Source organism: Bos indicus, chromosome 1 (assembly GCF_029378745.1).
Source record: "Bos indicus isolate NIAB-ARS_2022 breed Sahiwal x Tharparkar chromosome 1, NIAB-ARS_B.indTharparkar_mat_pri_1.0, whole genome shotgun sequence".
Classification (NCBI taxonomy): Eukaryota; Metazoa; Chordata; class Mammalia; order Artiodactyla; family Bovidae; genus Bos; species Bos indicus.
Genome location: NC_091760.1, coordinates 138,706,346 through 138,732,402, shown reverse-complemented (window position 1 = coordinate 138,732,402; position 26,057 = coordinate 138,706,346). Strand labels below are relative to the sequence as shown.

Genomic DNA, 26,057 nt, shown 5'->3' with positions numbered 1-26,057 from the left:
GGAGAGGGTAAGGATAAAAGGGGACCCTCCTGCACTGTTGGTGGGAATGTAAATTGGTGCAGCCACTACGGAGAACAGTATGGAGGTTCCTCAAAAAACTAATAATAGAGCTACCATTTATCATCTGCATTGTGCTTAGTTGCTCAGTCATGTCTGACTCTTTGCGACCCATTGGATTGTAGCTCTTTAGGGTCTCTGTTCATGAAATTCTCCAGGCAAGAATACTGGAGTTGTTGTCACTTCCTTCTCCAGGGATCTTCCTGACCCAGAGACTGAACCCGAATCTCCTGTGTCTCCTGCATTGCAGGCAGATTCTTTACCTCCTGAATATGATTCAGCAATCCATTTCCTGGGCATGTATCCAGAGAAACCATAAATCAAAAAGATACATACACCACAATTTCATTGCAGGACTATTTACAATAGCCAAGTCATGGAAACAACCTACCTGTCCATCGACAGTTGAATGGATAAAGAAGAGGTGGCACATACATATGCAATGAAATAATGCCATTTGCAGCAACATGGATGAACCTAGAGACTATCATACTAAGTGAAGTAAGCCAGACAAAGAGACCTATCATAAGACACTTATATGTAGAATCTAAAAAATGATACAAATGAACTTATTTACAAGACAGAAAAACAGACTCACAGACATGGAAAGCAAACTTATGATTACCAAAGGAGAAGGGAGGAATGGAGAAATAAATTAGGAGTCTGGGACTAGAACACACACACTCCTTCATAAAAAATAGATAATGAGCAAGGACCTACTCTATAGCACAGAGGAACTATACTCAATATCTTGTAATACTCTATAATGGGAAAGAATCTAAAAAGCTAAATCACTTTGCTGTACACCTGAAGCTAACACAAAATTGTAAATCAATTATACTTTATTAAAATTTTAAAAAAATCTATAGTGGATTTGATGTTGCTCATGAGGCATATTAATAAGTCCATTCATTTGTTCTTTCATGCATTTACCTAGTTGATTAGTATTCTATTTATTCTTTAAGTATCAGTCTATTGAATGGCTTTTTATTCATTAAACATATTACTTACTATGTTCCTGGCACATAGACATGGAAGCTCATGTCCTTGTTTTGGGTTAGAAACGACCATCAACTATTTCTGATGAACAGGGTCTAAGTATTTTAATTCCCTGTCTGTTATAAACAAAGATCCACATGTTTCTATGGGACTGTTGAAAGATTTATTCCTAACATAAGACCAAGTCAGTTCAGTTCAGTTCAGTTCAGTCGCTCAGTCGTGTCCGACTCTTTGTGACCCCATGAATCACAGCACACCAGGCCTCCCTGTCCATCACCAACTCCTGGAGTTCACTCAGACTCAAGTCCATCGAGTCAGTGATGCCATCCGGCCATCTCATCCTCTGGCGTCCCCTTTTCCTCCTGCCCCCAATCCCTCCCAGCATCAGAGTCTTTTCCAATGAGTCAACTCTTCACTCGAGGTGGCCAAAGTACTGGAGTTTCAGCTTTAGCATCATTCCCTCCAAAGAAATCCCAGGACTGATCTCCTTCAGAATGGACTGGTTGGATCTCCTTGCAGTTCAAGGGACTCTCAAGAGTCTTCTCCAACACCACAGTTCAAAAGCATCAATTCTTCAGTGCTCAGCCTTCTTCACAGTCCAACTCTCACATCCATACATGACCACAGGAAAAACCATACCTTGACTAGACGGACCTTTGTTGGCAAAGTAATGTCTCTGCTTTTCAATATGCTATCTAGGTTGGTCATAACTTTCCTTCCAAGGAGTAAGTGTCTTTTAATTTCATGGCTGCAATCACCATCTGCAGTGATTTTGGAACCAAAAAAAATAAAGTCTGACACTGTTTCCACTGTTTCCCCATCTATTTCCCATGAAGTGATGGGACCGGATGCCATGATCTTCGTTTTCTGAATGTTGAGCTTTAAGCCAACTTTTTCACTCTCCTCTTTCACCTTCATCAAGAGGTTTTTTAGTTCCTCTTCACTTTCTGCCATAAGGGTGGTGTCATCTGCATATCTGAGGTTATTGATATTTCTCCCGGCAATCTTGATTCCAGCTTGTGCTTCTTCCAGCCCAGCGTTTCTCATGATGTACTCTGCATATAAGTTAAATAAGCATGGTGACAATATACAGTCTTGACGCACTCCTTTTCCTATTTGAAACCAGTCTGTTGTTCCATGTTCAGTTCTAACTGTTGCTTCCTGACCTGCACACAGATTTCTTAAGAGGCAGGTCAGGTGGTCTGGTATTCCCATCTCTTTCAGAATTTTCCACAGTTTATTGTGATCCATACAGTCAAAGGCTTTGGCATAGTCAATAAAGCAGAAATAGATGTTTTTCTGGAACTCTCTTGCTTTTTCTGTGATCCAGCGGATGTTGGCAATTTGATCTCTGGTTCCTCTGCTTTTTCTAAAACCAGCTTGAACATCAAGAAGTTCACGGTTCACATATTGCTGAAGCCTGGCTTGGAGAATTTTGAGCACTACTTTACTAGCATGTGAGATGATTGCAATTGTGCAGTAGTTTGAGCATTCTTTGGCATTGCCTTTCTTTGGGATTGGAATGAAAACTGACCTTTTCTAGTCCTGTGGCCACTGCTGAGTTTTCCAAATTTGCTGGCATATTGAGTGTAGCACTTTCACAGCATCATCTTTCAGGATTTGAAATAGCTCCACTGGAATTCCATCACCTCCACTAGCTTTGTTCGTAGTGATGCTTTCTAAGACCCACTGGACTTCACATTCCAGGATGTCTGCCTTTAGGTCAGTGATCATACCATCATGATTATCTGGGTCGTGAAGATCTTTTTTGTACAGTTCTTCTGTGTATTCTTGCCACCTCTTCTTAATATCTTCTGCTTCTGTTAGGTCCATACCATTTCTGTCCTTTATTGAGCCCATCTTTTCATGAAATGTTCCCTTGGTACCTCTAATTTTCTTGAAGAGATCTCTAGTCTTTCCCATTCTGTTGTTTTCCTCTATTTCTTTGCATTGATCGCTGAAGAAGGCTTTCTTATCTCTTCTTGCTATTCTTTGGAACTTTGCATTCAGATGCTTATATTTTTCCTTTTCTCCTTTGCTTTTAACATACATGAAATAAATCACTGTTCAAAAATGGCCTTAAAATGAGAAACAGGACTATAACTCTTGGAAAAAATTCTGTAAGTACCCAATTTATTCATAAAATAATACACTTTCAATATTTATGATTTTTTTCAGTCATATATTTACCATCATTCCCAAATATGCTTTTGGCTAACATATATTTGTAAGGTTAAGATCTATATTTATAATACTGGAAATCATACAAGGCACTTGATTTGCACATTAAATACTTCCCCCCTTACCAAACAACAAACAAATCTATTGTGCCTTGTCATTTACCTTCCTGTATCTGTGAACAAAAGTAGGCTCCACCTAGGGCATTTTATACTTGCAAAAAGCTTGCCCATTTCTCTGTAAGAAGATTATACAAGTGAAACATTCATTCTTTAGGTTCAAGAGTGGCCAGTTTATATCAAAACAAAACACCTCTACCCAAAACAGTCCCAAGCATTTGTGTTGATGATTGAATTTGCTCTCAGGAGTGATAAGAAGCACAAAGAAGCCCAAGCTAAACATAAAGATCAGTCTGGTGGGCCACCTCTCTGGGGAGCCACACCACATGGCCATTTTCTGTGGACAAGTCTCCACTGTCAAGGGTCTATTGAAGACTCTTTGAGGTCACACCTAAGGATTGACATAAACATGGGGCCTGAATTGGCATCATCTGGGATTCTGTGATAGCTGCTTACGTCTTGAGCTCACACAGACCTATTGCATTAGTCTAAACTTTAACAAGATCCTCTGGTGAACTGTATACACAAGGAAGTCTAAGAAGTGCTGCACTGGGTGCCCCAGCCCCACTTTAAGAAGATCACCTCTAGCTGGATAAACATCTTCTTCAGGGGAGACACCATTCCCAGCAGGGAGGAATTATAGATGACAACTGCAAAAACAGTATGGTTTTTGTTTTTTTTTTTTATTTTAAACATGCAAAATACAGTCCATGCATCTGCCATTTTAAAAAGTCTCTCATCCTGTAGCAGATAAAACCAAATATGTTTTGGCTATCAACATTCAAGAAATGTTTCAAAATGCTTTACAGTGTAAAGATAATAAGAAATTTAGCAAAATTTCAACAAACCTGTATAAAAAACAGATACAGATAACTTTTTATTTCAAGGCAACATGCTGTAATGTAAAGAGTAAGTTATAATTATCTGTGTTTCTTTGTAAAAAGTCTTTAACAATACAAGGGATTAACAGATCCAGGCCTCAGGGCTACACATGCAAAAAAAATTGTCAGTTAGTTAAAAATCACCAAACGTGCTATTTTTAAATGTGTATTTGTGTGTCTTTTTAAGTACAGGAGTAATAGAAGTATTAAATATTAGCAGGAATAGTATCTGAGAACTCAGTAAAAGTGTGTACAGTTCATGGAGCCAGTGTCCGGGAAGATTCATACATTTCTGATGAACATTTTGGCTTAATCCCTTTGCCATTGTAATAGTCCACGACTTGGTTTGGGACTTCAGCCAACACGCTCTTTGCCAGGGCAGCTGGAGATGCCTGCAGGGAAGAAGAAATCAGCATGACTCTGGCACCTGGTTGAACTAATCTGACCCAAATCAGCCTAAAACACTTGAATCCTGCTCTGAACAGCCGGTTTCATTCACTCATTCATTTATTCATCATTCATTCTGTACTTGTCAGCATCTACTCCAAGCAAGAGTTGTTAGATTGTTGGAAAGTGAGCTTTTAATTTCATAACTACGGTTTTTTCATATCTGTCTCAAAATAAGAACTATTCACATCTGAGGATGGGTGAACACTGGATGGTAGGAAGAACTGCCTTGCAGTTTTGTGTTTGAATTACATTCAAATCCAGACACCTATTTATGTCCCAGGCACTCTGGGAGTGTTCCTAGTGTCTGTGGTTCTTGCCATTAGAGAAGTTACAGTCGTGTGGAGGGCTTCCATGGTGGCTTGCTGCTGCTGCTAAGTCGTGGCAGTTGTGTCCGACTCTGTGCGACCCCATAGACGGCAGCCCACCAGGTTGCCCTGTCCCTGGGATTCTCCAGGCAAGAACACTGGAGTGGGTTGCCATTTCCTTCTCCAAAGCATGAAAGTAAAAAGTGAAAGGGAAGTCGCTCAGTCATGTCCGACTCTTCGCAACCCCATGGACTGTAGCCCACCAGGCTCCTCTGTCCATGGGATTCTCCAGGCAAGAGTACTAGAGTGGGTTGCCATTGCCTTCTCCCTCTTTGGTGGCTTAGACGTTAAAGAATCTGATAGCAATGTAGGAGATGCAGGTTTGATCCCTGGGTTCGGGAAGATCCTCTGGAGGAGGAAATAGCAACCCACTCCAGTATTCTTGCTTGCAGAATTCCATGGACAGAGGAGTCTGGTAGGTTACAGTCCATGGGGTAACAAAGAGTCAGACACAACTGAGCAACTAACACACACACACACACACACACACACACACACACACACACACACACATGTGAGGGGAGCCTGGTGGGGCTGAAATGAACCCTCCCATGAGGCAGAACACGATCCACACCACAGAGCAGCAGATCACATCACATGTGAACTTATTAGAAACTAAGATCCTTAAACCCATCCCAGAACTAATGTATCAGAATCTGCATTTTAACCCAATGACTAGGTGACTCCTATGCATATTGAAATTTGAGAAGCACTGCCCTAGGGAGTCACAAACACTGTGTAGCTAGAGCACAGAAAATCAAGAGCGTAAGTCATCTAAGAGATCACAGCAGGCTTCCAAGAAGAGATAGCATTTAAGTTGGGTATGTTTTGAAACAGGGAGAAGGAGAGGACTGGCATTTGATCATTCTAGGGACAGTGAGTCGTCTGATGGGGCTCTGAAGGAAGTGTGTATTAGGGATGTAGGATTGGCTGTGCATTTAGCTGGAAAATGAGCTTGTGGCCGAGTGATGGAATGTATTGAATACTGCGCTAGTTTCTGTAGCCTTTCTTCTATCAGCAGTATAGACTCTAAGCCTTGGGGCAGAGGAAGGTGGAGGCGGACATTCTGCATGGACTCTGGACTCTTGCAGAGCTGGGCTTGACCTCTGACCCTGGCACTCACTATTAACTGCCCAGCCCCTGGGCAAGTGAGATTGCCTGATTCTCATTGTTAGCAGTTACTGCAGAGGTTGAGAACTTGAGGCAGAGTGAAATGTTTGAGGTCCCTCAGGAAAAATCCTGAAGGAAAGAGGGCTGGCCTAAACGCCAGGCGATGAGGTTTCTACCTCTTGCCTTCCTTGTCACTCAGCCTTTCGACCTTGCTAAGCCCTGATGTTTTGAGACAGGAAAGGAAAGAATACGAATTCATTCTACCTCAAACATTCTAGGTGGTTCAAAATGCAAGAGATCTTAAAACTTTCAAAAACGATCTGAAAATACTGTGCTTCTAAAGTGACTGCTCACATTTTGAAGATGTCAGTATGTTGGCCATTGGCATCCATTAACACTCTTTTATTTGATAAATAACTGCTCAGGTGTGTTAGATCATGGCCAACTTGTACACTGGAGAAAACACAAGAGTCATTTTCTCTCTTTTCTCTTTGGTTGTTGCCCACACAAAGGCTAGAAAGATAAGGACTTGATTTCCCAGTCTTCCTGGCATGTGGGGATGCCGTGTGACCCAATTTCATCATTTGAGACCCAAGTGAAGTTTCCTCGGGGCTGTTTCTTGGAAAGCTCTTCAACAGACATCATCAGTTCTGTATCTCTTTTCCCTTCTAGAATCACATTATAGAATTTCTAGAGCTTTGGCAACCATTTTATCATTATGAGGAAATAGCAAAAAGAATCTCTAAGTGGTACTGACACTATTGAATCATTGAAAAAACTAGCCAGTAGCCACTAGCCCCTAACATTTAGTTACATGAGAAAAGAAAAGTATATTTGTACTTACATTATCAATTTTGGCACAATTTCTATTTTGCTATACTAGATATGTTTGATTATTCTTCATGTGGGGACTATTCCACTGTATCATAGGATGCTTACAAGCCTTTCTGGCCTCTACCTACTGGATGAAAGTAGCCATCAAAAATGTTTCTAGCCATTGCCAACTTTTTCTGGGGAGAAAAAAATCATCCTTGGTTAAGAACAACTCATGTGATCCACTGTGATGGGGGGTTGCTGTTATGTTGAGACAAAAATATTCCTGACCAGTGTGTCAAATAGAACTTGCTTGGGTGATAAAAGTATTCTGTATCTATGCTGTCCAATGTGGTAGTCACCAGACACATGGTGTCTCTGAGCCCCTGTGATATGGCTAGTGTGACCGAAAAACCCACTTTTTAATTTTAATGAATTTAAATTTAAATAACCACATGTGGCCCTTTGCTGCTGTGTTGGATGGCACAGCTCCCAAAGATTCTCCTGCCCTTTGCACATCTGTACTGGTGGTTCTGGTGAGCAAAGACTGCTTGGAGTCCTCAGGTTAGGAAAAGGAAAAAAACATGAAAGTAGCTGGCAACAACAGTAATAACAGCTGCATTTATTCACCACCTACAAGCACCAGGCACCGTGCTGAGCTTTATATAGGCCCTTCCTCTAATCTTCCAAAGTGTGTATCCTTTACCCCATTTTACAAACGAAAGTCTGCGACACAGAGAGGTTAAGTAAATTGCCTTGAGTCACACAGCCCACAGCTTCTGCCTGTCTGAAGGTCTGAGTTACTTTGCAGAGCAGAAAACGAGAGGCAATTCACGGGTTCCTGGCTGTATGAAATGATATCAGCACCTCATCTGGTGCTTTATTTATGGTATATTGAATTCAGAGTAGATTAATTTGGATAATGAAATAGTTCTCAGAATCTAATTTGAAATTCAGGAAGATAAGGTGCGTGTTGAGCTCCTGGTGCTCTGCTCTGTGGTCCACAGGAAGCTAGGACCCTGGGGCAGAGGGACAGCCAGCCCACCCCCTTCCTGGCCCCATTAGGCACTTCCTTACTGCAGGTCCCTCGTCCCCTCCTGCCACCCCACCAAGGTCTGCCTTCTTCATGTCGCAACTCTGGCCATGTCTCTGAAGTTTTGTAGTGACAGGGTAGCCCTCCTCAACCACCCACAGATCACTTAGGTGGACACCTGTGTTCCAACTGGGCAATTCTCCAGTAAATTCCCAGAAGTTAGACCCATGGCTCCTCATCTCACCGTGGTCCCAGTGCAAGCACGCAGCAGGCAGTCTGTAAGTGTGTGAGGGAGAGCAGCGGCTGGAACGAAAGCGGCAGCCCTACATGGCAATGAGGCATATGTGTGTGTGTGTGTGTGTTTGCAGCCGGTAGGGAGAGGGTGGTTTGGGGAAACTCTTAAACCCCTCATCACTCAGGCAATATTGTGGGTGGTGGTCACTCCTGTGGTACTTGTGTCAGCTGGATATTACAGTCTGGAAGAATGCCCTCTCCCACCTTGGGCATCACCCGAGCAACTAGCTTCATTGATGGACACAACTGTAGGGGCTTCAGCTCCAGCACACCCCGACTTGACAAAGATGCCCCTCCTTGCTGTCCTGTGCAGACACCTTGGGGGCTTGAAACCTCCCCTGGGCAAGTTGAAGATAGGCTACAGTAGCAGAGGTACCCTTCCCCCAGGCTTAACTGCCCTTACTTGTGGCAGCTTTCACAAGGGGCGTGGGATGAAGGGGACTCTATAACACAGCAGGGCTCTTTAGGCCCACCACCAACCCAGAGGGAAACTTCACGTTGAGTCAGAAAAAAAAAATTTCTTTTTTAACCCGTTGGTCATGAACCAGTTTTGAGTCTACCTTGGCAAACTTATTTCAGCATTTTTCCCTACTGATCACAATCAACTGTTTAATATTATCCTTTAAACTAACTTTGTCATCTTGCTGGTTCTTTCATTACTGAATTAAATAAATCTTTGATGATGCTTACTATATATTTATAGAGGATTTAGGATTCTATCATTTTGTAAACATACTTTGCCAAGGCAAACACAGGCCTCTGCCAGGGCACATGGCTTGAGAAGGAGAAATGAGGCTGCATTTCAGCTCCTCTTTCTACTTCAGCCGGGCAGGAAACTACAGCTCCTCTTTCTACTTTCCTTGAGCAGGAAACAATCTGTCCAACTGTATATGCCATCCTTGGGTACACTGAAGACCCTAAATTATGTAGACAAGGCCAAATTCCAATGAAAGGTTGGCTACATAGTTAGCATGACTCCTCATCCATAACTCAGGGCATACTTCTTTCTCCAATGAGTCAAGCGTTACATGTCCTAGCTGGGAGGTGGCCTGGCCCAGGCAGGTATGGCTGGCATTGCTTCACTACCAACACTGGTGGGAAAATGGGGGGTTTCTGCTTTCCAAAGGTAAGCCCCCCAAATATGCGTACGTGTTTGAAGTTCCTGAAGGGCACGAACTGGACGATGTCACGGAGGACAGGCTCTCCCTTGGGTGATCTCAGAATCCCATCATCACCGTCCAGCATCTGCATGTCACTGAAGTCTGCGTTGCCTACTCCCACGATGATGACTGACATGGGGAGGTGGGAGGCATGGACGATGGCCTCCCGCGTGTCAGCCATGTCTGTGATGACCCCATCAGTCAGGATCAGCAGGATGAAGTATTGCTGCCATAGGTCAGACATCGGGAGACAATGGGGACAGAGAGGTGGGGGAGACAAGGACAAAGCCAGTTACACACTCAGGTGGCTCCAGTGCACACTGACCACAGCAAAAGTGATGACTAACTTTTCCTGAATGCCTGAGTTTACAGCCCTAAACACCAAAGACTTAGGATGAATGGAACTTAAAGGCTGGCTCAGTAATTGCAAGTAAACCCAGATAATCACCTTGCTGCTAAGTTGCTTCAGTCGTGTCCAACTCTGTGCGACCCAGAAATGGCAGCCCACCAGGCTCCCCCGTCCCTGGGATTCTCCAGGCAAGAACACTGGAGTGGGTTGCCATTTCCTTCTGCAGTGCATGAAAGTGAAAAGTGAAAGTGAAGTCGCTCAGTCATGTCTGATTCCTAGCAACCCCATGGACTGCAGCCTACCAGGCTCCTCTGTCCATGGGATTTTCCAGGCAAGAGTACTGGAGTGGAGTGCCATTGCCTTCTCCACGAGGTATAGACAGAATAGTAGAGGAGTCAGGGGACTGGTTTCAAAGCCTCATTCTCTGAGATGGTGGGAATTTTCCCCTGAATCCTCTGGGTCTCACCCTTTTCAGCTCTCAAGTGAGTGGTAGAGCTGGATCATTCATACGGTCCTCTTCAGCTTGGAGATTTGCAAATCTAAAGTGGAGCTGCCTAATTTAGCCACCAGCTCCATGTGACTACTGAGGCCTTGAAATGCCATGAAAGCAATGGAGAAACAGAATTTTAAATTTTATCTCATTCAAATAAATTTAAATTTAACTTAAAAAAATGGGTACCTGATTGATTTACTGGAAATATTTTAAGTATATTTGCACAACTATAAATATGTGAATCTAGGGGACATATGTATACCTACGGCTGATTCTTGTTGATGTTTGACAGAAAACAACAAAATTCTGTAAAGCAATTATCCTTCAATTAAAACATAAATTAAAAAATATGTGATCTACTTTCTCAATTATCAATTTATTGAATCTATATAAGGATCAAGTATTTTTGATGATAATTTAGCATCTAAATTGAGATGATATAAGGATAAAATTCAGAGAAGGCAATGGCACCCTACTCCAGTACTCTTGCCTGGAAAATCCCATGGACAGAGGAGCCTGGTAGGCTGCAGTCCATGCTAAGAATCAGACATGACTGAACGACTTCACTTTCACGTATTGGAGAAGGAAATGGCAACCCACTCCAGTGTTCTTGCCTGGAGAATCCCAGGGATGGGGGAGCCTGATGGGGTTGCACAGAGTCGGACACGACTGAAGTGACTTAGCAGTAGCAAGGATAAAACACACTAGATTTTGAAGACTTAGTACAAAAAATAACTTAAAATACTTTATTAATAATTTTTATATGGAGTACCTCTTAAGATGATGGTTTTAGTTATGCTGGGTTAAATAAAATATGTTATTAAAATGAATTTCCCTGTTTTTCTTCAGCTTTAAACTGTGAATACTGGAGAATTAAACATTTCCACATACCTCCCACTCTATTTCTAGAGGATGGCACTGCACTAAAGCCCTAGGAGAGGTGAGGATTGTGGGCTCTCCTTCTTTAGATTGTGTGCCCTGGACTGGTGAGTGGCCTGCAGATGGCTGCCCTTCTCCAAGGATGGGGGTGAAGGCTCTTACTACTCTAAATTATGGCTGAACAGGCTTGTGGGAGTCTCATCTGAGGCGGAGACTGGACAGGAGGCTCCATACTCATCAGCACAGGGAGGGCTAGGGAAGGGCTATGGGGTCTGAAGAGGGAAAGTTCAGGGAGGACCTCATTGTCCTTAGTTATTAGAGGCATCATGACAGCATCTCGGATGAGAAGGGATTCGGGAATGAGGTTACTGAGATGCTACTCACACCAAACTCTAAAGAACTTTTAATGTAACCTTTGCAATACGCTCATCTACAGGGAATAAATGTGAGATGGTGAAACCACTCCAAGTTGCCACATTTCAAAGGAGAAAGGCTAGATAGGAAATCACATGTTGAACACATCTGGTTTTGAGAATCACACTTAAAAGGTTGCATATAGGGCTGGTAGTGCTAAAGAGTTCCCATTTTTCTCTGTGAGTCTGAAAAAAATATTTTTAAACAAAACAACCCAGTCAAAACACAACTGGAGAGAAGAGAAAGTCATACTATGATGAAGACAGACACGTGTCCTTAACGCTTTTCAGTTTAATATAGAGGCAAATTCTGTTCCATGTCTGCTAATTACCCATCCCTAGTTCTAACTGAACAATTTTTACATTCATTTGAGTTATCAATTTTCATCCATACCTATGCTTTTGGAGTCTTATACATTCACAGAGAAAGTGGCCTGGGAGTTTGAAGGAAGGTTTTAATCAGGGAAAGTGATGGAGGAGCTAGGGAGGTGTAGGGAGAAGGGGCCAAAGGAGGCAACTTGGTGGCTTAGGGATGGATGGATGTGACGTAGGAAATACCAGAGTCATAAATGACTCTTTGCAGGGTGCGCCTTGGAGGCTATAACAGGTACCAAATCTGGTTGGAGCCTCCTCCTGATTCCTGAGCAGGTGGCCTTGTGAGTGAATCACACTTCTGCACCCCTACCATTCACTCCTCACCTTCCCCTAACTCCTGTTTGATCTGATCTTCATGGTTCAGGGCATGGATCTCCCCAACCTGTCCCCTACAACACCTCCAGGAGCAAACAACCTGACAATCACACCACCATATTGGGGAATTTAGAGTTGTCATTGTCTAGATCGGGTGCTGGGAAAATATTTTCTGTAAAGGGGCTATGATAAATACTTTAGGCTGTGTGGGCCATAATTGTGTCTGTGGCAATGACCTAACTATGCCTGTTAGAATGAAAATAGCCATGCTAAGTTGCTTCAGTTGTGTCCGACTCTGTGCGATCCCATAGACGGCAGCCCACCAGGCTCTCCCATCCCTGGGATTCTTCAGGCAAGAACACTGGAGTGGGTTGCCATTTCCTTCTCCAATGCATGAAAGTGAGAAGTGAAAGCGAAGTTGCTCAGTCGTGTCCGACTCTTTGCAACCCCATGGACTTCAGCCGACCAGGCTCCTCCATCCATGGGATTTTCCAGGCAAGAGTACTGGAGTGGGTTGCCATTGCCTTCTCCAGAAAATAGGCATAGATATTACTTAATAGGAATGTGCATGGCTGTGTTCCAATAAAACTTTACTGAGGGACACAAGTTTAATGTCATATAACTTTTGTGTGCCATGAAATATGATTCTCCTTTTGATTTTTTTTCAACCATTTAAAACTGTAGAAGCCATTCTTAGCTAACTGAAAAACAGGTTGCAGAATGTTGCTGGCTTTTCATTTAGAGCAGGGATTCTTTTTTTCTTTCCAGTAATTTTTATTCATTCTTTACTTCTCTCTCATTTGCCTTGATTTCATTTTTTTTTAATTTATTTTTTAATTGAAGTATAATTGCTTTACAGAATTTTTTTGGTTTCTGCCAAACATCAGGATGAAGCACCCATAGGTATACATATGTAACAACCTAGAGAGGTGGGATGGTGAGGGAGATGGGAGGGAGGTTCAAAAGGTAGAGCAGGGATTCTTAACCTGGGCTTGCAGACTGTTGAAATAATTTCAGGCCATCTGCACAGTTGGGGTAAATTAAAGTTCTGTTTTCACTTACCTTTAACTAAAAATGTATCATTTTTCAATTCTGAGTATAATCAACAAATAAAATTGGTTTTAACTGTACTTGTGGCTGAGTCACCAATAAAATTACAGAATATGTTCCTGTTACAATAGAGTGTATCATTTACATTCAATATTACTTAGAAATAACGAATTATTAGGCCAGGCACTAATTCTCATAATTTAAATTTATTGCTATATTTATGATGCTTCTATGTCACATTTAAAAATATTTAGCTAACTGCATTTCAACATAATTGGTTTACTTTATAACATATATTTTATTCTGTGCATTTAAAGGCCATTCTGAGGAGGGGGTCCATGGGCTTTACCAGCTGCTAATGGTGTCCATGGATCAAAAAGGGTTAAGAAGCTGTGGTCTGAAGAGACTGTCAAGATTCTAGACCTGATCCTTCCAGGTTTAATCTCGATAAAGGTAATAGGCTGCAGACTGCTGGATCGAAACCCTGATGGAAATTTCCAATAAAGCTTGCAGTAACACTTGCTTCCAAAATCAGGGTAGGAAAATGCTCATGGGTGAAACATTATAGTCTGAATGTACTTGAGGTCCTGTTTAAATAATAAGGGGATTTTTTCTTTCTAGAAGAGTTTCATAAAACTGGGGAAAAAATCCTATAGCCCCAGACTTCCTGAAACCACTTGCCTACAAGGTTCAAAAGGTTAGGACACTTGGCAATCAGTGATAACAAGGGGGCCCTGGACCACACTCTGTTAATAAGATAACAGAAACTCCTAGGGAAAGCATCAGTGTTCCTGGCATACAAGAATGAGTTATTTGAGAAGATATGGATTAGATCCTTTCAGTACTGTTTTCTGATATGTCCTTTCAGAGTAGACCCATCTGGCCCTGGAGGAGTAAGTGATGCCCAAAACCTCATTCTGGTTTCTATTAATCCAGAATGCACACCTATGTCAGATTCTCTTTACTCCTGTAAGTGTTGGTACCCTAGAGAGGCTGAGATAACTCAGTTTTCAAACTGGGCTCCGTGGAGCCCTAGAGATGCCTTGGATCCTCTTAAGGATAAAGCAGCTTAAGTGTGGACCCCACCCCTTAGCCCAGATTGAGTCAGAACAGTCTGTTTTCTTAAAATCTATATGTTTGGTTTCTAAGAAAGATATTACTTGAAGAATTTGAGGTTCTGGTAATTTAAAGGGGTTAAAATAAATGAAATACTGATCTTGTCCAACCCTATCCCTAAACCTTGCATCTGTGAGGATTCAGAATTTCTCCAAGGCCTCTTGGGTTTGTTAAGATGGAGCTGCTATTGATTTTGACAAGTGTGGTCTTCAGAGTGGTGTCAGGAGCAAAGTTTGGATGGTGTGGGTAGAGGCACCAGAGGAAAGAGAGATGGAGATGGTGAGTATGGGCAGTTCTTTCAGTGAATTTTGCTCAAAAAGAGTAAAATAAGGGACAGTAGCTAAAGGGTAGAGTGGTGTCAAGGGAGAGCTTTGAACTTAAACAAGAGAAATTACAACATGTTTTATTTGCTGATAGGAATGAGTCTTCAGTAGAAAGAGAAATAGAGGATAAGGAGAGAAAGGGAATGCAAGTACAAGGTCAGTGTTCCTGGATAGTTGGGAGGTGTGTGATGCAGTGCACAGAGCAGCCACCACTGTGAGATGGGAATATATCCAGCCCATCCTAACATAAGGGATGCTGAGAACACAGGCAGAGAGCATGGGGGAAAGATGGGCTCACATAGGAAGGTGAGGCAGCAGTATATCATGTTCTTTATGCAAATCTAGTATTGGGGAATCCAGGATAAAATCATAAAGAAAATTTCAGACATCATTAATATTCTGCTAAATCTTAAAAAAATTTCAGTTCAGTTCAGTTCAGTCCCTCAGTTGTGTCCGACTCTTTGTGACCCCATGAACCGCAGCACGACAGGCCTCCCTGTCCACCACCAATTCCCAGGGTCCACCCAAACCCATGTCCATCGAGTCAGTGATGCCATCCAACCATCTCATCCTCTGTCGTCCCCTTCTCCTCCTGCCCTCAATCTTTCCCAGCATCAGGGTCTTTTCAAATGAGTCAGCTCTTTGCATCAGGTGGCCAAAGTATTGGAGTTTCAGCTTCAACATCACTCCCATCAATGAACACCCAGGACTGATCTCCTTTAGGATGGACTGGTTGGATCTCCTTGCAGTCCAACGGGCTCTCAAGAGTCTCCTCCAACACCACAGTTCAAAAGCATCAATTCTTCAGTGCTCAGCTTTCTTTCTAGGTCAACTCTCACATCCATACATGACCACAGGAAAAACCATAGCCTTGACTAGACGGACTTTTGTTGCTAAAGTAATGTCTCTGCTTTTTAATATGCTATCTAGGTTGGTCATAACTTTCCTTCCAAGGAGTAAATGTCTTTTAATTTCATGGCTACAGTCACCATCTGCAGTGATTTTGGAGCTCAGAAAAATAAAGTCTGACACTGTTTCCACTGTTTCCCCATCTATTTGCCATGAAGTGATGGGACCAGATGCCATCATCTTAGTTTTCTGAATGTTGAGCTTTAAGCCAACTTTTTCACTCTCCTCTTTCACTTTCATCAAGAGGCTCTTTAGTTCTTCTTCACTTTCTGTCATAAGGGTGGTGTCATCTGCATATCTGAGGTTATTGATATTTCTCCCGGCAATCTTGATTCCAGCTTGTGCTTCACCCAGCCCAACATTTCTCATGATGTACTCTGCATATAAGTTAAATAAGCAGGGTGACAATATACAGCCTTGACGTACTCTTTTTCCTATTTGGAACCAGTCTGTTGTTCCATGTCCAGTTCTAACTGTTGCTTCCTGACCTGCATACAAGTTTCTCAAGAGGCACATAATTATGGTATTGAAAAAAGATACATAGAAAAATTATTATATTATGGTAATATATGTAACTCTAATGTAATTGGGTGGCGCTTCCCAGGTGGTGCTAGTGTTAAAGAACCCGCCTGCCTGTGCAGGAGATGTAAGAGACACAAGTTTGATCCCTGGGTCAGGAAGATCCCTTGGAGAAGGGCATGGCAACCCATTCCAATATTGTTGCCTGGAGAATCCCATGGACACACAGAGTCTGGCAAGCTACAGTTCATGAGGTCACAAAGAGTCGGACACAACTGAAGTGACAGCATGCACACGACATATTAGGAAAAAAACTAAACTCTGGCCTTTCAGCTTTGGTTTGCATTTTTCTTAAGAAAACCACCAAAAGGACCTCAAACACATCTTCCCCATGATGCTGTGTGTTACTTCGCTTGACTACTAGGTAGAAGAATAACCCATCATTTTATTTCACTTCCATCTGTAACCTGGATACCCTGGAAGTTAAGCTTAGTTTTGGTCAGTTTTTTTTTCTTTTTTTCCTTCCCAGGAACTGAAGGTGAGTTGAGCATTGTGACATGGACTTACACTCCGGAGAATATAGAGGCTTCCCTTGTTCAGTGACTCTTGTGTTCTGGTAATGTTAAAGACATTTGAGTTGTGTCATCCCTAAACCTCATGTTATTCCAGCAGTGATGGGCATGATTATCCCCATTTTTCAGATGAGGAGACTGAGGACTGGGGATGGAAGGTTAAACCATTTATTCAAACTCATGCAGGTAAAAATGCAAATTCATTGTCAGAGTCGGGTGGGTGCTATGGCCAGGGGAGGAAGGGTAGGCACCCATTAGCAGGCAGACCACCCCTCTCCTTACCGACGCCTCCTTCGTGTTGGTCTCCTCTGATGCTGACTTGGCCACCTTCTGGATGATGGGAGCGATGTTGGTGGGGCCGTAGAGCTGGAGTTTGGGAAGGCAGCTCTGATAGGCTTCCACAACTCCTTGAATCCCTGAGGTAAAATTGGCAAAGATCAATAGCTAATAGTCTTCTAAATATATTTAAATTCAAACACACACACATGAAGTATTAACTTTCCTCAAAGAGTCCTTATCAACAGCACATTTATGTTCTTAAGATAAAAAAGAAAACATCACATCTGGGCTGGTGTTTCTGCCTCCATTCCACTAAAATCATTCTCTTTATGCATTTTAGTTATTTTTGAAATTGGCTTGGGAAGAATTTGTTAATGAATGATTGTGTTTCCTACAGAATACAAACAACCTTTTTTATGACAAAGAGAATAGTCTAGACCCAGTTAAAAAAATGGCAGTTACAAACCTATGTATTCCCAAAACTTTTCTACACTTTTAAAAATAAGGGATTCATGTTGGGGATATTTTGCAACCCTATAGCTTAAAACTCAGAGAGAAATCTTTTAGTCAGAACTCATCCTCTTAAAAGGTTCACATCAAAAGCGATCATTTTTACTGGTGAAGAAACTGAGGCTCAGAGAGGTTTGTTGCAGACTCAGGTGTGTCTGGCTGTAAGGGCCATGCTCAAGGCTTTAACACTTCTCTACTTTTCACACCACCCTGTTGACTCTAGTACACCCGTCCCAGGCCACCTATGTGAATAATGTGTACATACAGCCGTCTCTCCAGAGGCTAAAGTCTTTGTGGGCAGGAATTGCACCTTCCTCTCTCATAAGCTCAAGGCATGTCAGGCACATAGTAGCTGCTCCCCAAACATGTGATGGATGAGGAAAATGACTGTTACTGTTTTCTGTTGGGGACTGTAATACAGACAAGTGACGCTCATCACCATGGGCACCCCCCATTTAAGGGGGCTTCCATCCAAACATCATGACAGGTGGGCTTTGTTTGTGCAGCTTCTCCCAGCCTGAGTCTTGACTGCACACTGAAGGTTCTAACATGATCCCACGGTGACACAGTCCCATTACCAGTGATTTTTGTTCAAAGGGTCCTCTCCATGCCTGTGCCTGTGTTCCTAAAGCCCTCTCTACCCTAAAACAGCACACTGGTCCTTCAGGCCAGAGAGACTCACACAGTCCCGCCTATGATTGTTTTCTGTCCATATCTTTCTAACCAGCTTTTGGGCATCTTGGATGTAGCTGTATTCTGTTTTAATTTATACACACATATGTAACAAAATGTGTATGAAAATGACTGGAAGTGTTCCATTCTCTTTAGTCTGCCATTCTAAAGACAGATACCAAATCAATATACACAGCCTGGTTTTGAAGTTAAGTGAATTTTTGCTTAAGATAAGCAAGTTTGAATTCGCTTTCAAAGGTACCAGGCAGATAAATTCTAAGATGTGAAACAGGTTAACATGGGATATGTCCTTCACTCTGCTTTGATGGAAAATCACTCTTACAGTTGAAGAGCAGGCATGGTTCCAGATGAGGGAAGCCTAAATTGTAATAAACTTGGCATGAAGGATGATGAAAGGGAATAAGAGCTGAGTGGAGATCTGGTCTCAGAGGTTGTTCTGTGCAGACTTGGGGATACTGATGTCATGTTCTTGGACAGTTAGTGCCAGATTTGTGAAAGAAACTGCAGAAAGCTTGACACCCCCCACAGGATCTGAATTAACTATGTTCTGGGTTCCTCCTTGACAGGAAGGAGGAGAGACATGAACATTTCCACTAGCCCACTGTAAAAATGTCTTACCATTTTCATAGCAACAGATGTGATTGGCTCTATTTATCATTTAGAAACCAGGAAAAATGATTCTAGGATACAATTTATCATCATAGTCATCATCATTATTTTGTGGAATGTGTTGGAGAATCTCCAGCTGGAAATAACAGAATAGGGATCAAAGTCTTTAAGGAGCTCTTTCTGGCACAAAACCACTGAAATGACTCCATTACCACTATGGTAAGATTGTCATATGATGTCCATACTTTCCCCTCTTCTTATTACTACATAGGAAGTTGTAAAAAATAAATACTTGATGACAACTTGGAAAACAGAAAGGGGGTTATCTTATCACTGCCCATCAGGTGACCCTTCCCTCAAGTTTTTTTTTTTTTTTTTGGCCAGAGGAATCCAGAATTGGGATTGATATTCTTGCTGTAAGCTCAAGACCTCTTCTGCATTCTGTCTTTTCCAGCTCTTATACCTCTGCTCTCTTGTTATTTGGGTCTAGGGAGCCTAATTCTCTGCTGTGGACAATCATCACTGACGTACTGCATCAGGAGAGAGAAACTAAGATGGGAAAAAGGGGAAGGGAAGGGCTGTGGGACCCCAGCTTCCTTTCACATCGTGATTTACCTGCACATTCCGGGTTGTCTTCATTAAAGTTGATGGCGAAGTCATGAGAGACCTGGACACCAATTAAAATTTACAAAAGGAAGACAGGAGAATGACAACATTAATCCAGTCAGGAGGCACTGGGGTTAGAGTCTGCAAACAGACGCTCATTACATTCATTTTGTGTCAAGCAGCAGGAACCATTTTAAGCCTTTACAGAATCTCTCTGAGATGGAGGGTGGATTCTAAGCTCCCTGTGGAGTTGAGGTGACAGGGAGATTTTCTAGAATCAGATAAATGCTGGCAGGGGAGGAAGAATAAGGTATATGAAAAAAAATACAAGGAAAGATTTCAGAAAAATGTTAACTCCAAATAGCTTCAAGAGAGAAGTGGCCTCAGAACAGTGGCTAGATTTGGCTGAGTTCTATTTGGACCAAGTGATTAAAAAATGATAACTCAATAACCCAAGCTGTCTGCTCGAGATGGCTATGCTTACGAAGGCTCCAGCTAAGCTGTTGACATTTACGACTCATTCTAACATAATATATAGAACTGCTGGGCAGGAGGATTTTCACATACATACAGGCAAAAATAGACTCTAGCTTTTGGAAAAGTAATAAAGTAACATAATTTGGAAACTTCCAATACAGATTCCTCTACCTGGTGGGACCTATGTACAATACAAGGTCAAATAGTATGTGGCTTATTTTTTTCCTTCTAAAACTTGATAAAATAAGAGGTGTGTCTTGGCATCTAGACATTTTTATTGGGTCACATGGAATTTTATTGCGGTTTCCATTTCAAAGGCTATTTCCCAAAGCACTGACTCTCTGGGGCCAAGAAAATAGGTCATTGTGGTAAAAATCCCTTTTTTCCCAGTGGGGGTCAGAGCTGATGCTGTTGGTGCCTTAGCCACATTCCCTTGCCCTTGGCTCTCCCAGGCAACTCAATCAACTGTCAGTTATCTTACCTGGTTTATTTACCTTAAGTTTTTCTTGGGCTTCCAGAGCTGGCATGACTTACCCAGGTGACAGGCAAAAAGTGTTGGGGAATTAATGTCCCCTGAGAGTAATGTCCCTGGAGAGTAGCTCTTCAACATGGGCTGACAGGAGGCTGTGAATCAGTATCCCAGCTCTCTAATCCCTTGGGGTCTGTGTGTACCCTGCACTGTCTCCCAGGATTTGGCTTTGGCTGTCCATGCTGGTAATGACTTGTTAGTAAACCCTATGTTGACTTCTTCCCATTTGCCCTCTCTCTACTGAGGCTTTCTCCACCTCTCAAATAAACTGCTTGGATCCTAATCCTTGCTGCAAGGTCCCTGGAGACTGCAAACTAAGATGGAGGTGATTGTGACTCAGTTTCAATGCAAACTGAGATTTTGTCCTGAAGAAATAAGTCATGGTAACCTTATAAATTCTCTGGGGGCACCTGAGTTGCTAAGACCATCAGGGCCTGTCTGGAGCAGAGGGGAGATGAGGCATGGAGATGAGGCATGGAAAAGGGATGTCTGAATGGCTTTGGGGGAATAGAGTGAGGATGCATGAGGGATGCCTGGTAGGGTAGCAGGAAGAAGTTAGCTGTCAGGCAGAGTGGATCAGGAGGGGAATCAGGACTTTAGCTAACAGCTAGAAGAAGTTGCTTTAGGAGGGGGACCAGGCAGATGTCAGGGATGAGGACAGGAAGGCCTGGAGCCAGGTATGCCGCACACCTCTATCCTTAGCCCCACTGGGCCAAGGCGACCTAGGGGGATTGGGGAATATGCTTACACATCTCAGGACAGCTGGACTGGTGGTTGTCCAGGTTCAATTCCAGGCTAGAGGCTTAGCAGTTCTATGAGGAAGGTGGGCACCCACCTGCCTACATCCTGGAACTGATACCCCATCTGAAGGTGACTGCATATCCTGAGATCTGGTTAATTCTTTTATGTATGATCTTTTAATTTTAGTATTTCCATGTCTTTCAGTTTTTCCAGAGAAGCCAGAAATCTGACATTTTCATGTAATTGTCTAATTCTTAAAAAAAAAAAAAAAGTCTCAGAATATATTTGTGGCCTGATTAACACCTATAAGCCAACAGTTGACAACACTTGATCTATATTCTTCCCCCATCATGTGCTCCATTTCCAACAAATGCTTCCGGAATTCTGTAGCATGGCCAGCAGGGAAAACAGTGTGGGCCACAGGCAAACAAGCAGGAGGACAGGTCATGGAGACAGGCTACTCCATCACTGCTCACTCCAGCAGGAAAAGGAAGGTGGATTCCTTTTTTCATGAAAAGGCCTTCAGTCTGACTGCTGTGGGGTGGGAGCAAAAGTTGGCATCTGCCTCCTGAAGTGCAGCTCAGATTGGTCAGTAAAAGAGAAATTGATAAGTGGGCAGTATTGCTTGTATTTATCTGGGATCTCAGAGGCCTCCTGAAGAACAGGGAGCCCTGCTACTCCCCAAGATTCTCCCACCCGGGCCATCTGGTATACCATGGGAGAGTGCCTCAGCCCCACTGCAGCACAAATCTCTCCATATACAGTCTTTGCCTTCTTTGTGTCATGAGAAATTGGCATCAAGGTCAAATAGGATTCCAGTGTTTTTACAGTAGCTTTTCAGCTCCAAATTCTCTGAACCCAAGTAGCTCTTTCTGTGTATCTCTGTGTATCTCCCACACAAGACTGGCACTTAGGAACTTGGGATGAGGGAGTCTGTAGACTTCACTGTCATGGACTTTCACTGTCAGAATGGTCAATAGGGTCTTTCTCCAGGGGAGATCTGAATAGATGGGCTCTGAGCCATTGAAGATCAACTTCCAAGTGTTTCCACAGTGTCTGACTTGTCTATATGAAGCTAAACAATGGAAGTTTTCATTTGGAATTGACTCTGAGACAGCCCATCGAGAATCCCAGGAGAATGGGTGACATCTATACACCAGCTCAAGGAGCTAACCTCACTGGTTGTGAAGATCACTTCTGACTATGGGCCTTTACATGATTATATTAAAGGTTGAAAGTGTGAGACTCCTGTGAGGGAAACCCATGCCATCCTTTGTTTATAGTAAAACACCCACTCACCGTGTACTCTGGGGGTATCCTGGCACCGAACCCAAAGGCTGGGAACATTTTGTCACTGAAATTAAAAAAGAAGTTGCTGCATTTTTTCATCTAATGAGAAAGAAAAACATAAACCTGCATTGCCTCCCTAGAACAGGTCATTATGCCAAATGCTAACTCATGCTTTTTGATTACCTGTGGTAACAGGGGACAGCAATAGAGTGGAAAACTGAAATAAAGAAACAATCCCCAAAGCTCATCACTTTACTGCTTTCCTATGCTATAGGTGAGAAGTGAGAAGGAGAAGAATGAACATTGACTGGCACTACAATACCAGATATGATGCTAGGCCATGTCTATACTTAGTTAATTTTCATACAACATTTGAAGGTTCACTTACTTTTTATTTCTATTTTACTGATGAATAAACTGAGCCTCAAAAAGTCTAAGAAAGTGAACTAAGGTGTTTACCAGCAAGCACTGTTTAATTCCAAAGCCTATGAATTTTCTATTATACCATCAAAACTTAATGATTATGTACAGTATTAAATGTGGTTTCCTCTTGTGCTTTCTGTAACTGGGCCCCTGATCAGACCATAAACAAGACACTTCTTAAGTGAATTTTGTGCTGTCACGGGATTGTTGCAGTGGAGTTCAGGAATATTGCTCTTTGAAGAGGGCATGTCCTTCTCAGGACACCTACTTTTTATTTGCTCTCCCATTAAAGACTCAATTGAGATTTGTTCTTGGAACAATTCCTCCGTTTCTCAATTCTTGCAGAGTCAGTCAAAGAGAAGAGGAAATTCAGATAAGGGCTCACTGTCCCTGGAATGTCTCTGGAAGCAAAAGGGGAGCCCCAGGCCGAGAAGTCAAAGGATCAAAGCCAAACTGTCACCTATCACCATCTACTGATTTAGATGAGGTCACTGGTAGCCAAAGATGGCTTTGATAGACCTTCACCAAAATACACCCAATTTGACCAAATTTGGGGCAGGGGTTGGGAGATTCAGGGAAATCAGAATTCTTTGAAATCAGAGGCTAAATTTGTCAGAAAATTACCAGTTCCCCCTTTCCCTCTCTGTTATGTAGATATGGACTTTGCTTATATCCACTCCAGTACTCTTGCCTGGAAAATTCCATGGATGGAGGAGCCTGGTAGGCTGCAGTCCATGGGGTCACTAAGAGTTGGACACGACTGAGCGACTTCACTTTGACTTTTCACTTTCATACATTGGAGAAGGAAATGGCAACCCACTCCAGTGTTCTTGCCTGGAGAATCCCAGGGATGGGCGAGCCTGGTGGGCTGCTGTCTATGGGGTCGCACGGAGTTGGATACGACTGAAGCGACTTGGCAGCAGCAGCAGCAGGTATTAGGGTATTAATGATGATAAACAGAAAATCATAAAAGCTTATAAAGGATTAGACACAGGTCTGAAATACTTCTGGGCCTTGGAAATATTGAAATGCTTTGTTTCAGAGATTCTTTCTTAGCTAGGATAAGGGTGAGGAATGTCAGGGAGTTTTTAGAGGTACTTTCTAGTTAAGTCTGGAAGAAAGCTGTTCTGGGTGGAGGATGGGTCCAGCTTCTTCCAACTCAGATGGTTCAGAAGTCAAAGCAGAGAAAATTAGGAAGCTCCACACCTTTTATTTTCTTTGATGAGTTTAAGAGAGGTGAGATCTAGTATTCTGTTTCTAATCAGCAAACCAGTGTTTCAGATTTTATACCTTCAAGCCACCCTTGGGGATTTGAAGTTTACTGAGCACGAGACACTGTTACACAATTGAGTTTCAACAGCAGGAAGGTAGGGAAAATGTCTCACCTACAAGGGGAATAATTAATGAGTCATGAGGGTGTCAATTCTCTGAAGTTAACCACCACACAGGCTCTAATAAGCATATAAAGGAAAAAATAATCAAGCCTAAGAACAATAGATTTAAACATTCACTCTTGCTGATTAAAAATAAAACTAGACAGAGAAAGGGAAGGCAAGTTGAGCACACAGGCAAGTGAAGGCTTGCCAACACATCAGAGAACTTAAAATGAGACCTACCAGCACTTATAAAGGGGCCATTTAGAAACTACTGAGAAGACTGGTAGAACCTCCCAATCTGGAAAATTCAAGGCAGATTGAATTTTCTGAAGGCACTATTTCTTACTATTGGAATAAAATAGTATAAAATATGATCAAAGAGCCCAGTGTTTTCAGTGGCAATGAGCTTGCTTTCGTGAACTTAGGAAAAGACCTTGGTCAGATGATCTGCCAATGGGAGATGCATTTTTATCTTCCCAGGTAAGGTAGAGGGGGCTAAAGCAAGAGATGAATTAAAGGAGAGACTGTGTCCATAAGGAAGTGGAGATGAATTCAGTAAAATCGCATTTTAGAACAGCTAGACATTAAATAAAGGCTGTTCTCTAAAGTGGTGGTCTTAAAGTTGGGTTATGTGGAGGTGCAAAGCCCTTCTATAGATATAAGAGCATAGCCTCTTTGCTTTTAAAGGAAATCAGTATTCAGCTCCTTTACGTCTCCATGTAGTCTTTGCTGAAATTGATCTGGGAACGTCTGTGATTGAAGTACCTGCTCCTCATTCACACCTCCCCTCTCCCAGTTACCCTCTGCTCACCCACGCAGAATCTCAGCCGCCATGTGCACTGCTCCCCTTTGTGGAAGCTCCAAGCAGAATACAAAGGGACATTTCCTGATGAGAATGACTTGCTAGCAAACAAATCCTTTCATGAGTCAGGTAGTTGCCAGTTTTTGCTTAAAAGAACTGTTGGAAGTGCTGATGTCAGATGGTAGACCATTAAAAATATCTTTTGATGATAGATATGTAATTCTTTTATACAAAACTTTGAATTGAGAGAACTGCATAACACTGCTAGGCAAACTCTTTCCATTACCATGGACTTATAAAAACAAGCTTTCTTAGTATTTACATTGATAAAACAAAAAATTGAATTAGAACTGATGCTGGACTTTTCCATTCTGGTCAGAGGGGGCAGTTACCCACAGATATGTAAACTAACTGGGGAGTATCTGTTTCATTAAGATTAAAAAAAGATTTTTATAGGCAATAATCAGTTATTGAAATTTCCCAAATATTTGTGATCAAGTAGGCAACAATAATGATTATAATAAAAACTAAACCAGAAGATATTTTTAAATGCTTCAGATCTTTTCATTAGATTTGAAATTTAGAAATAGGAAATTTTAGAAATTGGAAATTTAACAATTTATATTCATATTTTAATTAAAGATATAGTGATCGATTAAGGAATTTCAAATCAAATTTTAAAGATACATTGGGATGAAATTCTATGGGAGAAGGGAATGAAAATATGACTTCATGAAAAAGAAGTAACAGAATTCTCAACTCAAGCTGATGAACTTGTTCACGCAGTTTTTAAATGGATGATGGTAGGTATCCAGTGGCGTTTAGTTCTGCTGGATGCATTCAGTAGAGTTATGTAAGAGTTTTATTTTTAAATGTCCATATTTACATTACGTTAGAATTTTCATTCTTTGTCACTATTTAAACTCATGATGGAAAATATTAGATTTCAA

At 42.1% G+C, this 26,057-nt stretch overlaps 1 protein-coding gene across 4 annotated transcripts in view; it reads right to left on the bottom strand.

Moving 5' to 3' along the window:
• Positions 1 to 4,022: 4,022 nt before the first annotated feature.
• CPNE4 (copine 4) overlaps positions 4,023 to 26,057 on the bottom strand; it is a 686,364-nt gene continuing 664,329 nt past the window's right edge. For all 4 annotated transcript variants that reach the window (XM_070794756.1, XM_070794770.1, XM_070794775.1 and 1 more), the window contains 5 exons: positions 22,516 to 22,570; positions 19,479 to 19,530; positions 17,055 to 17,188; positions 9,449 to 9,685; positions 4,023 to 4,626 (listed from right to left, as the gene is read on the bottom strand). In XM_070794756.1, coding sequence (XP_070650857.1) covers positions 4,492 to 4,626; positions 9,449 to 9,685; positions 17,055 to 17,188; positions 19,479 to 19,530; positions 22,516 to 22,570 — 613 coding nt within the window. In that variant the 3' untranslated portion in view covers positions 4,023 to 4,491. The remainder of the gene's footprint in view (positions 4,627 to 9,448; positions 9,686 to 17,054; positions 17,189 to 19,478; positions 19,531 to 22,515; positions 22,571 to 26,057) is intronic.